Source organism: Rhinolophus hipposideros (assembly GCF_964194185.1).
Source record: "Rhinolophus hipposideros genome assembly, chromosome: 23".
Lineage (NCBI taxonomy): Eukaryota > Metazoa > Chordata > Mammalia > Chiroptera > Rhinolophidae > Rhinolophus > Rhinolophus hipposideros.
In genome coordinates, this window is record NC_138069.1 from 15070629 (window position 1) to 15083541 (window position 12913).

Genomic DNA, 12913 nt, shown 5'->3' on the forward strand with positions numbered 1-12913 from the left:
TATGGGGCTACTTAGCAATAGAGTCCAGGGTGAAGAACACTGGACAAGATTTAAGAAACTGGGACCTTTTGGAAGTGTCTGGTACCTCAACAACCTTTCTCATCATCCTCTGAAACCTCACTTCCCGTTTCTTTTCTAGATGACTCATTTATTCCTAGATCAGTAAAAAAAAAAAAAAAAAGATTCAGCATTGCAGTCTTCTCAGATATTGCCATACAAATGTAACTTTCCTCTCATTAACACTTCTGGATGAATTTTTCTATGACTAGCACCAGGACTAATTTGGAACTCCAAACCTCAACGTTTAGAACACTTCTTGAAGAAGCCATGGTTTTGTTTAAGCACACCAACCATTCAACAAAAATATTACTACTGTCAAATTCAATCTCTGTGTTTGGTAAAAGAGGAAGGTGTGGGCTCAAAGGGTTCAGGATGGCAGTGTCAGGAGAAAGTAACCAGCAGGAAGAGTGAGAGAGCAACTGGGAAGAAAATGAGGGAAGGGCAATTGGGATCTCTGAGGCAGTTCTCAAAGGTAAGGAGGTAGGTGTAGAAAGAAGTTCATAGAAAGAAGTTCAAAGAAGTGAGAAAGGACATCCACAAATCCAGGTGGAGACACTACTGAGCAAAGCCTGTTTTCCAGCAGATTCAAATAGAATTAAGTAGCACTAGCTTGGCTCTGGGAAATTGTGTGCAGGAACTAGGCCAAAGAGGCCTGCCATGATTCTTTTGTTCACTAAACACTTTACCAAGAGCCAGCCTCAGATCTCTGTGAGTTTTCTCTACTTACCCTTAGAGATACTTGTTGAACTGTAGTGAATTTTTGCTGATGGTACTGAGGTTTGCTGTGTGCCCTATATGACTGAGATGCTGCCCCATCCAGCCCTAGAAGAAATACACCGAGTAAATGATCCCTTTGTCCAACTGGGCCTCTGTACCTGAACTGGTTTACTGGTTGCCCTCCCATAGACGGGGGGGGGGGGGAAGTGAGAGGACACACTACAGCAACCACCCTAACCCCACCACCTGTTCCTACTTTGGAGCTATGTAGTCCTGTGTTAGAATAGGGAGGAAGCTGTCTTGTAAATGGCCACTATCCTGTTGTCTAGACATCAAGGAAGAGAGAAGGCTGCACTCAGATTTCCTGTCAGGTGGAGTCTGGTATTTGCATAAGTAGTAGGATCCTCCAGCAGAACTCCCTCTCATATAGTTTGCTAGAGAGCAGAATTAACATTAAGTGAATTCATCCTGGACCCCTTCCCAAAGGCCAGTTATTCAGCAACTGGGCAATGAACATGGCGAATGTGGGACTGCAGTGTCAGTTTCAGGGTAAAAGCCTTTCGATTTCATATTAATCCCAGTTTACCCCCTCTCTCACACATATAAATACCGATGAGCAACAGCTCATATTTGCAGGACATTGTCCAGAGTCAGGGTAAGTTTGTGGCCTTATAATGGAGACGCCAGCTGAGTTGTCTAGAATGAAACTCATATCTTGACCTAATTAGTCCAGTTTGATAAGCAGCTGAGCTAAGTGCCCCTGGCAGTCAGAATAACAACTGAAACAGAATCCGGTATTTCAAGACATTGTTATGTCACCTGGACAGTTCTATCCCAATGATGGCGTTTTGTACGGGAACTGGCTAGGAAGTCCTGTGCTTTTTGCAGCGTGCCTTAAGTAATACATATCTGAACTATTTTTTAAAAATGCTGTGGTATTGCTGCCATAGGTTAGGTACTACAGGAAACACACTCTAAGACTCAGATTTGAAGCTTTATTGGTGAGTGCTCCTGGGAATAACAACTGTGAGGCAAAGGGAAGCAGGATTGGGGCAGAGGGAGAAACTGAGGCAAGACATCCAGATCTTCATCCCCACCCCCACCCCACCAACCAGTCATCAACCAGCTATGACTCCTCAGCTGCCAACACTCCCAGCAGCTGGGAAACAGGTGCCTTGATCCTGAAGTGGGACTCCCCATTTTCTGCTATAATTGTCAACTAGCATTTTTACTTCTCAAGTATCTCCACATTTACTATACCATTTTACCTACCAAGTAGCCTGTGAGGTAGACAGGGCCAGGTAGGGCTCATCCTTCCCTGTATTCACATTAATACACAGGGAAAGCTAAGTCCAGAGAATGTAAAAGACTTGCCCAGAGTCACCTAAGATTTGTCTCTGGCTCCCACCCAAAACGATCTTTACTTAAAAGATTGTGTTCTTTTTTCCTACATCTAGAGTTTACGGAATTGTAGAATATAAGATCCAGAAAAGACAATGAAGGCACGTAGTCCAGCCACCTCTCTAAAAGTAAGAAAACAGGCTCGGAGGTGGGGGGTGATTTCACCAAAATCAAGCTGCGAGTCTGTGGCAGAGCTCAGCCTTGTGACTAGATTTCCTGCACTCAGGAGCCAGTGTTCATGGCCTCAGATGTGCTGGGTACAATGTACCACATCGAGCTACAAATATGAGCAGGTCATATGCCCTGCCCTAGAGGATTTTAGAATCCAGTGGGATTCTTCAGTCCATTCAAGGAGAGAATGAAATTTTTTTTTTTTTACTGGAAATGGTGTTTAATCATAATTAATAGTTCATATGAGCAGCCTCCAGGGTTAAGCCGTCATTGAGGTCCTTGGGCTCCAGGCCACTAGCCGAGCCTCCTGGGGGTCGAGCTGCCCAGAGCCCCCCAGTGCATTTTCAGCTGAGGCTGGGCTAAGAGAATGAAACTTTTTGTTCCAGGCTTTCACTCCTATATCACCTTGCAGAGTCTAAATCCAGAAGAAAATAGCATATAGTGTGTCAGAATGGGTAATCTGTGTTCTAAACTGCCCACTAGCAGATGCTTATAAAGTTAAACACTCCGTGCACATACACAGATGACTCTTCTGTTGAGTCTCCCCAACCAAGATTCATTTCCAAACCAGTGTCATGGGAGAGATTACTAAGAAACAGATAACTGCTTTCTTTTCCATCTTCTCTTCAAATGACTTTATATTAGGTTGGTGCAAAGGTAATTGCGGTTTTTGCAATTATTTTTAACCTTTTAAACCGCAATTACTTTTGCATCAACCTAATAGTACTTGTAATCCTTTATTCTTTTTCTAGGATGCAAAGATAATGCCTGCATGGGGTAAAGTGAGTGGGTTTTTGGTTTATGAAGTCACAGACCAATCCTCGCTCCAGACCTTCCCAGTGTTATTCCCACAGCTAGGACAACAGTGAGGCATGTCTACCCTGGGGCAGGCAGAGGACATTTGCCCTTAGAGTCTTCAGCTCTCACCACTGGAGTTTCCTATCAGAATGCATTGTGCTTCCTGTTCTCACTCTCCAGATTTAAAACTTCTTTACTGGTGACAGTTGGTCACTGTTTACAGCTCCTTTTCTCTCCCCTCTATTGGAGTGGTTAGTCAGTCACCTATTCCCTACTTAATGAATCAGGTAAACCAAGGCAGACCTGACAAAAATTCCTCCCCACCTCCCAGGTCTCTCAGAGAGCTCCCCAAAAGGGGCAGAAATTTGCATGCATGCCTTGCCTACAAAAGGAGGCCCCACGCTGCTAGAACACTGTTAAGAAATGCACATAGGACCATAGACCTTAAAGGAAATGAGACTGCCATATTTTAATGCAAAGTAGAAAGGACCAATCCACCTTGTCATTTTCCTTACTCTTGCTCTGTAGACTCCTCTTTCTTGTGACTTTGAGAAGGTGGGAGGAGCAGGCCATGTTTCTAGAGTGGCTGTCCATATGGGAAAGAATCTCTCATACTGGTACTTTGCTCCCAGATCTGGAGGGATGCTAGTGTCCTTTAGATCTGGGAGTAGATGTGAAACAATAAAATAATTTATATGTGGTCCATCGCCTCTACTGATCCCGTCGCCTTCCTCCTTACAGTCACAGAGCAGCTGTGTCATCCTCGGACTCATCCAAGGTTGCTTTTAAAGAACCTGCAAAATAAATACTTAATGAGGAAGGGTGAACTTCTTGGGAATGGTAGATAGAACAGGGAAGAGAAGTGCCTGGGTCTTTGAGAGTATCTCCTTTCTGGTTAACGAACAAAAAGGAGCCTGAAGGGAGGAGGAGGAGGGAGAAAGGGAAGAAGAAACCAGGAAAAATGTACCTTCTCTGCTGCAGGGCATCCTTTGCTGTTATTCATGTTGATATTCTTCATGGAGATGAGGGTGATGCTGTCTTTCTCTCCATTGGCTGTGGAGCAGCTAGGAGTAGGAAGGGAACATGGGTTATGGAGAGGAGGCGTGAGAGGGCAATTGGGGGGAGAATTAAAGAACTGTGGGGAGGGATTGTTGAAATTTAGACCTTTGTTTCAATAAACTTATATTTTGGTGGTGGACCATCATGAAATGGGAGTGTGCTTTGAGGTCCAAAAGACTTATATTTAAATCTTCATTTTACTACCTACTACTTGTGTGATCTTGACCAGGTTACAACATCTCTTAAGTCTCAATTTTTAAATGTATAAAATGTAGTAATATCTGCCTTGAAGAATTGCTCTAAGAATTTGAAATAACATTGTAAAATATCTACCACAGGGCTTGACACATAGAAGGTATTCAATAAGTGGTTCCTTAAATAAGTATCTTCTTATTTAAGGGGTGTATTAGAATCTGAATTCCTACACTTTTCATGAGGGATTGGGACTGAAGAGTTCCAGTCCATTTCCGGTCACCTGATTGCTTTCTTTCAGGCCCGCCCCTGTCCTGCCCGCTCACAACCATGGCCTCAGTGGAGGCTGTCAGGATTCTGTGTGTGTGTGTGTGTGTGTGTGTGTGTGTGTGTGTGTGTGTGTGTGTAGAAGGCATGAAGTGTTGGTTCCCTCTCGGAGTGGGGGACTGAGAGGTTAGATAGATGATTTCTACTTACACTTCTGACAGTCTTACCTTTCAGATAGTCCTGAACTCCCAGGTTTCTGGGGATCTGTAAAATTCCAAAGGCACAGATTGGGAGTCACATGGTGTAACTCAGAAGCTCAACTTGCCCCTCAAAGCCCACCCAAGTGGACCCTCCCATTTCATCTAGCGGTGCTGATGTACCATTCCTTCCCTCAACTCCAGGCTGTGTCAGTCCTAGAATCTAGCTCTGGGTCCCTCAGCAAAGAGGGGCAAAGGGGAACCCCGGGGCTCAGGCCTGTACCTTCAGATTCCTTGTTCTTCTGACACTTGAACCTTAGGCTGACCACGCTGACTAGAATAATCACCACGACCACCAGGATGACGATGAAGCTGATGACACCTGAACAGGGAAAAGGATGGAGTGAAGGGGAGGTAGAGGAGGGGACAAAAGGGGCTAAGAGGTGTTCCAATTCTACTCCCAGCTAAGTGCTGTGTCCCCAGGCTCCAGAGCAAAGTGAATTCCCCTTCTCTGCTGAATGAATGAGCTCTCAGCCTGCTGCCCTGGCCGGAGTAGGCTTCACAGCCCTGCCCAGTCCTCCCACGAGAACATGGAACCCAGCAGAGCCCGGAAGAACTGACTGGAGAGTCAGTTCTTTCCCACCAGTGTTCTTCATCAGCGAATCCCTCCTAGAACAAAGGGATGAGATTTGAATTTGTTTTCCTGGACCCAGAGCCCAAGTCAGTTCAGGGGTGGGGTCCACGGCCATACCCTACCTTCTCCACCCTCTTACCAAATGCAGCCACAGTGAGCACCGTCTCTGATGTGGGGCTGGGCAGGATGGTTGAGTCTTCTCTTGTCCTCAGGCTCATGGTGGTTGATGTGGGAGTAACATTTTGAGAGGTGTCTAAAATGGAGTGGAGATGGGTGCATCAATGAAGGAACCGACACAGCCTATCAGAGACAGCTAGTTCCCCTCCTTCTTCCCCAGGTAAAGGACAGCAGACAGAGCTCATGCCCTACAGAAAAGGCTTCTCCCCTGCCTCTCCTACCAGATCCCATGAGGATGGGTGTTGGAAGTGGGTAATGTGGGATCACGTGGCTAACATTGCTGGTTGCTCATGTTACTACTAGTTCCAGAGTTTTCCAGAAAGTTTAGGATGCTGCCCTCATTATGCTCTTCCCACCAAACCCTTGGAGCCCAGAGGAAAGGAACTTAGGGTACAGAGATAGGGAGCCAGACTAAGCAAGGTAGAGCCATCTGTGTTTTGCCAAGGATCTAAATGAGAGAAGGAAGGACACCGGATATTTGTCCCCAGTCACTGATCTAACGAGCCCGGCTGCCAGCTAAAGGACACAAGTTTCTGGCCCTCTTAAAAAGTGGTATGGTCACCGATCTCTTCCCCTTTTCAGCTCGTACTACAGGCTTGCGTGATGTTCCATTTTGTTGTCCTCACGGCCCCCCTGCCCTGCTCTTCCCAAATAAGTCTGGGAGTGTAAAAAAAATCTCAGAGCCAAGGGGTAAGATGAGAGAAAGGGTCAGGTTGTTCTTCGTTGTGAGCAAAGATAGGACATTCCCCCTCCTGTGCTGCCACTGCCACTGCTGCTGCCACTGCTTGGGACACCTGTGCCCGTGTCATGAAATAGCAGGGCCAAGATGCGGGTATCCACCCCTGCCCAGCTCTCCTCCCATGATGCTGGGTGAAGGCCAGCCTGTCCTGAGAAGTGTGTAGCCCTTTCGCCACCTTTTCTGCCTTCCTTTCCATCATTTTGGGTTCTACTTAAACCTGCCTTTCCTGTTTGATGCCTTTGTCAGTCCCGAGTCGAGACTCTACCTTCATTGTGACCAGGCCCAAATCCCTGTCTCTGCTCTCTACTAAACCTCTTATTCTCTCCCAAACCAGGGTGCGCTGATGTGGATCCTGGCCGTAAGACCCCTCATTGTAGGTGTGGGGACAGAGTCCCAGAGAGCAGTTCCCAGGCTCTCGGCCTCACATAGAAATGTGCTGGCTCGGGTAGTAGATGGTCATCAGCTGTGACTAGTTGGCCATCAGCTGTTACCGGTTAGCCATTAGCCCCTGATATAACTGCTGTGGCTGAGCTAGCAAGCATGGATTGTGTGGACCGCGTATTGCAGAGAGGAGGATTGCAGCTAGCAAGTGAGGTTGGTTGGCAGAGTAGCAGACGGCAGGCTGCGGATCGTGTGGCTCCTGCTTCCTGTGTCTCCAAACCAGCCGCCATTGAGAATATAGTGGTATGACTCCCCTACCTATGGCTCCGTGGGTGTTCCTTTTTGGCCTCACCATGTCCTGCGTTCTTATGTGGAAAGTGGGACCAGAGACCCCGCATGACACCCTGCATGACAGAAGGACAGGACCTGGGTCCCCTGAAGAGGAGAAGAAGGAACCCAGCCAGACATGAGGCAGTGTATTTCACTGCCAGCCCAGGTACTCACCGGGTCCCGAATTGTGCTGTTGTGCCTGGAACTGCGTCAGGTCCAACATGGGCGGGGTGTGATCATGCATGGCGCGTGACCTCGGTGACATGGGTTTACTGGCTACTGTGGGGACCTGTGAGGCCTTCTCTGGAACAGCTATGGATTAGGAAGCATGTGTCAGCCTGCTTAGGGCCTCGGCCAGCATGTACAAGGGAGGGCTCTTTTAGTCCAAAATTGTCCTTTTCATTACTACTTTTCATTCCAGAAGAAACCATCCTCTCTTTCACCTCTGGGCCTTTACCTGTGCAGTTCTCTCTGCTTGGAATACATCCTACCACCATCCACCCCACAGTTTTCATCTGGTTAACTCCTTGTGGGGGCCTCAGCTTTGGATCTCACTCACTCTGGGATGTCCTCCCTGGTCCCCAAGTCTGAAGTGGCTGACATTTGTCTGAGCTCCCACAGCACGTTACGCTTCTGCCTATCACAGCCCTCTCACCCTGCTTTGTAATTGTCAAGGTGAGGTCCTATTTACTTGTCGGTATTCTCCTTTCGAGCAGAAACTGTGTCTGCTTCCTCACTGGGCCCTCCCTGGATGGCATTTGTAGTCTGAGTGGCAGAGTACCTGGGGTCCTGGTGCTACATGGAGGGCTTGGGCTACTTGGCTCTGAGGAAGGGCTGTCTCCTGCAAGGACAGAGACAGAGGGGGAGTTAGAGGTGGGGCAGGTTTGGTGACACCACACTTCCCACACATATGAGAACCCTTGGGCTCTTAGCAAATCTGAAGTGCTGGTCAGGGGGCTGGGTGGCGGGCAGAGACTGGCCCCTTGGCAACCACACTTACTCACCTGTGTTGGGAGAAGTTGGCTCTGTGGTGAGACTTAGACTGAAGGATCCTGAAACATATCATCTGAAGCTGAGGGTCCGCTGCCTCCTATTGCTTTGTCTCCCTCTCCTTCCCTATAGCTGATGTTTTCTAGTCTTTCTGCCTACCCCACCCCCCACCCTCAACCATTCATTTCTCTCCTCTTTCAAGGCATGATAGACTGGGCCAAGCTGAAAAAGGTCCTTAGATGAGCTCAGCCTTAGATGTCCTGAGAGCTCTGCCCCAGCCCTAATCACCTGAGATCAGCACAAAACAAGTCTAAGCTCCTCTTACCCTCCTTTAGCTCCCAGACCTAAACACTGGAGGGGGCCCTGTGTGTTTGGTCTTACCTTGAGGGCTGGGGGTCTGGGGTGTGGGCTGGCAGTTGTGGCCTGCAAGAGAAGGCGAAACACTCAGACTAGCTCGGTGAGTCTACTGCCCAGCACAGAGGCGACAGAAGAACCTGAGCCTTGTGGTTTTCCAAGCCTCCTGTGCCGACAAAGAACTCAAGGGGCTGACTTCCTCTCAGACTGTGACTGAATAGCACCATCAGCACCACCTCATGATTCAGTGTCCCAGAGTCCTTTCCTATTTTTTCCATCCCACATGGCTTTTATAGCAACCTGATACAAGGACAGGGGAAGGTTCTTTCAAACTAGTGATATGTCCAAGGACAGAACTTGTCAAGTGACCTGTCAAGTCTACACAAGGACTCCAGGTCTCTTGGCTAACGTTGTCACCACACTACCATTGAGCCATCCATTTTTCCCTGTGAATATTGTCATCCTGGTCCTGCCCCAAGGGAATGCGGTAGAAAGATATGGTGAATAAGATGGAGTTAGGGGTCAGGGTTGGCATCTGGGCTATTTCTCGTCCTCCTCCAGCTGGAGATAGGGGCCTACACAATAAGTGAGTTCTGAGGTACATACAGGAGGCAGGGAAGCTCTAGAACGAGTGACCAATTTATTCTCACAGGCAGAGGCTACTCAGAAATGCTCATTGTTGGCCAAACCCAGGGAGAAGTCAGTTACTAGAAGACCTCAGTGAGGAGCCCTCATTAGATTTTTTGTAAGTACATGTGTATGCGTACCAGCCTCTACGCAAATGTGTGTGTGTATTTCTATGCCCATATACTGTATGTGTCCCCTGTGTGTGTGGGACCTCAAAGGTCAGGTTGTGTTTGCTCATTTTCCACAATGAAATCATTCTTGAAACCTGTGAACAATGTGGAAGGAAAACAAGGCGGGGAAGTGGAGCCGCCCAGCTGGGTTCCCGTCCCTCCACTCTAGCGGGGACTGCAGCCACTGCTCTGGTCCTCCTGCTCCCTGGGCCCCTCATCATCAGGGAAGCACCAAGCCCAGGTCTGGGTAAACAGAGGCGGCTGGGGGCCAGGCACCCGCCCAGCCTGTGGCAGCCAACTGGTCTGTTTGTTTTCCTTAGCCACTGCCTTCCTCCATGGGGCTATCACTTGGATAGTACGGAATTAATCGTTTCCAAGCCCAAGCTTGCCCAAACCCTGGACCATGATTTTCCAGGAAAATCCCATTCCCTGGTTGGGTGGAGTTAAGGGGAGTTAAAATTTATAGGGGGCCCCAGGTTAGAGAGAACTCTTTCCAGCTAGGGAATGATCCTTTCAATTCAAGCTATATCCTGAAAACTTCTGTCAGTCATCGATGGAGGACATCCCACATACCGTCAAACTCTATCCGGTTATATAACTTCAATTTTTAGTGGGAAGGCACAGCACTGCCTTCCCTCATTTATCTAGAAACCAAACTAGTAAACTAGTGTCTTGAAAGGAGTTCCAAAGTGACAAGCTCAAGTCCTACTAGCCTGCTCTTTGTCTCCTGCCCCCTGCCCCCACCGGAACTTTTTGTCACCAGTCTATTTCTCTGTGAGTAGAGGAGGGATGCAGGGAGCATGTGTTTTCTACAGACCAGGTGCGTCTGACCACTGGACACGCAGACATTCAAAGAACACAGCCACTGGGATGTCTTATTTTCCTGTCTCCATTCCCTAATCCCTACCTGCTTCATCTCCGTCTAGCCTCTTTCTCCTCCCCCTACACCACTACCACTTTGTTTTCCTCGGCAGTATAGTTTAGTAATTAAAATCATGGGTTTTGGAGTCTGATAGGCTTGAGTTCAAGTCCTGACGCTATCACTTACTGACCTGGGCCTTAGTTTTCTCTTCTTTAAAATGCAAGTGATTTTAGTACCACGTACGTGGTTGTGAGGAAAAGAAAACGCAGTGCCTGATAGACAGTCCATGCTCAATAAATGCTATATAATTTTGCCCCATTCTCTCAAATCTTCCAAGTCTCAAGTCTGCCCTGATTTTGTGTATCTGCAGTCAGGTCCCTTTGTGGGTGCAAATATCCTTAAAAGGATTCCTCAGTCCACCAAAATTAAGGAGATAGTAAGTGCTCTGAGATATTGGAATGAGGGGTTAGGAAATTCAAGCAGTGTGCATGGCTTAGGTAGAATTTACACAGGTCATCACCAGCCCTGGCACTTGTCTGGAACATGACAGTGGGTAAAGAAGCTGGGAGAAGCCTAGGCCTGAAAATGTGACCTCATGAGTCTTACCTTTAATCTCGGCCATTTCTTCAGTTTCTGCAACAGCCTAGTCCCCCAACCCCAGATCAAATGTGTGACTCTATCCTCAGGAAAGGGGAGGTGGGGGTGGGATGGGCTTTTATAGAAATGTCCGACTCCTCCAGGAGACAGACTTCTGGTAATCAGGCGCTCTCACCCACTACCAAAAATGGGCCATCCTCCCTCCCGATCTGAGCACTCTTGCACTCTCTCGTGCTGCTTTGAGCCACAGGTTCATGAATCTTCCACAGAGGACTCCAGGAGGGTGAGTTGGGGGCAGGGCAAGGATGATCGAAGGGAAGTTGCTGCCCTGTGAGTCAGAATCTCCTGGATTTCTCATGGTTCCCAGCAACTGTTCCCTAATTAGAGGACCCCTTATGAGCTGCTTCTCAACTTCTCAGCTAGCACAGCCCAGTCGGAGAGGTGTGGTTTCCATGTGTCTCCTCTGGAAGTCGTCTCTTCTAGGCCCTTGGGTAAGGATGCTGTGTACATCCTCTTTGTATCTAACCTGAATCCCTCTTGCTGTGATTTGAGCCTCATGTCAGTCTTTGGAATTCCCAGGTTGTTACTCCCATGTGAAAGAAGAAAAAACGATCACCTGTGAAGCCCAAGGTGCAGACAATTTTGTGCTAGAACACCCTGGAAGGAGCTTCCGGGACTCAATCTTATTACCAAGACAGTCACTTTCCACATTTCCGGAGGCCAGCCTCTATGGGAGCCCCAGTTCAGCCGGGAAATTTTCCCACAAGAAAAGTTTAGTCTATTTTACCCTGGCCTGGTGATGACCACCTCCCAATCCAACTGATCCCCTTCATGGAAAGGCTCTGGAATTTCCCTTGGACGCAGCCCTGAATGGAGAGCGTATGTGGTGTGTGTCCCGAAGGGACAGGCCCAGGACTGCCAGTCGGGGAGAGGAACTGCTGAAGGAGAATAGCCAGTGCCTCTTACCTTGGAGTAGGAGGAAACTGAGAATCGCCCCGCACAGCTGCGTCGCTCCCACAGTCCCCATGTCAGCTGGGTCTGTGACGGGCAGACAGCTGCTCCGTGAAGGCTCTGTCCATAGTGGAGAAGAGAGAGGGAGTGCTAGGGCGGGGAGGGGGTGGGGTCTAGCTCTCCAGGAGCTTCCTGTCAAAGAATAGAAGGAAACAGATTGGGACTGGCTCCAGGGGCCCTGCTCAGCCGGACAGCCCAGATGAGGATGTAAGGCTGAAACATCAGCGACTGCTCCCAGGGCTGGGGTTGGGGGGTGGGGCTCCACATGGCTGGGCCACTAAGGGCCTATGCACTAAGACCATTGATGGCAACCTCGCCCCTGCCCCTTCCCCTCCAAAGGGTCCATCAGGTCCCTCCACACATCACCCAGAGATTTTCCTGGACTGTAACTCTAGTCCCTCCCCATACTGTTTTAGACCATAATTGAGCCCTAAAGCTCAGCCCACCAGCCGCCCATGCTCCGTAGGCTCTGAATTCTCCACATTCCTCTTCCTCCTCAGGGCTCCCAATGCAAATGGGACTCCCAGCATCTTACATTATTGTTATTCTTAATAGAAAAACAAAAGGACCACATTCCAAGCATCCCTCCCATCCCCCAACATTGGAGTCAGGCAGTCTTTACGCTCCAGCAGCACCTATCCCACAGTACGCTCTCCTGCAGACACAGGTCAGCACTGTCACTTTTTCAGTATCCCTAGGACCTGAAGGTCCTAGGGATACTTGACATATAGCAGGTCCTCGGCACATATTTACTGAACTAAACTCAAAAGATTTAAGAACAGAGAAATATTACGCACAATCCTCTTTAATATAATTATTATCATTCTTGTAGATTTCCTTCCACCCTGTAATAATATGCATATATATACATATACATATATATGCAATCATTTTATGATTGGTATCCTTTTCTCGGATTTTATTTTTTAATAAATATTTTATTTTGAAGCAATCACAAATATACAGAAAATTTGGAAGTACATTACACAGAACTTTCTTTCCTTGAACGATTTGAGAGTAAATTGCCAACAGAATGCCCCATCACCCCCAAATACTTTAGTGTGTATTTCCTACAAATAAGGACAGTCTCCTACCTAATCACAAAACAGCCATCAAAATTAGAAAATTAATATTAATATAGTAATACCATCTAATTCCATTCAAATTTTGACAATTGTC

General features: G+C 47.9%; 1 protein-coding gene across 2 annotated transcripts; it reads right to left on the reverse strand.

Annotated features, from left to right (window-relative positions):
- Positions 1-1755: 1755 nt before the first annotated feature.
- On the reverse strand, positions 1756-11810 carry ECSCR (endothelial cell surface expressed chemotaxis and apoptosis regulator). Of its 2 annotated transcripts, XM_081035807.1 has the most exons (10): positions 11690-11810; positions 8495-8536; positions 8128-8175; positions 7905-7964; positions 7298-7435; positions 5636-5749; positions 5146-5244; positions 4893-4929; positions 4115-4211; positions 1756-3941 (listed from the first exon to the last, which is right to left on the reverse strand). In XM_081035807.1, exons 1-10 carry the CDS (start codon positions 11748-11750, stop codon positions 3933-3935), a joined length of 705 nt encoding a protein of 234 aa, XP_080891933.1. In that variant the 5' UTR covers positions 11751-11810; the 3' UTR covers positions 1756-3932. The 2 variants fall into 2 exon arrangements, with proteins under 2 accessions (XP_080891933.1, XP_080891932.1); XM_081035806.1 differs by lacking the exon at positions 8128-8175.
- Between the last annotated feature and the right edge of the window lie 1103 nt (positions 11811-12913).

What these genes read in the sequence shown, in the direction of transcription:
- ECSCR (XM_081035807.1), bottom strand. Translation starts at nt 11,750, where the DNA reads ATGGGGACTGTGGGAGCGACGCAGCTGTGCGGGGCGATTCTCAGTTTC. An exon ending in CCAGACCCCCAGCCCTCAAG is followed by an intron (nt 8,176 to 8,494) that starts GTAAGACCAAAC and finishes GATATGTTTCAG; the next exon opens with GATCCTTCAGTCTAAGTCTC. An exon ending in GCCAACTTCTCCCAACACAG is followed by an intron (nt 7,965 to 8,127) that starts GTGAGTAAGTGT and finishes CTGTCCTTGCAG; the next exon opens with GAGACAGCCCTTCCTCAGAG.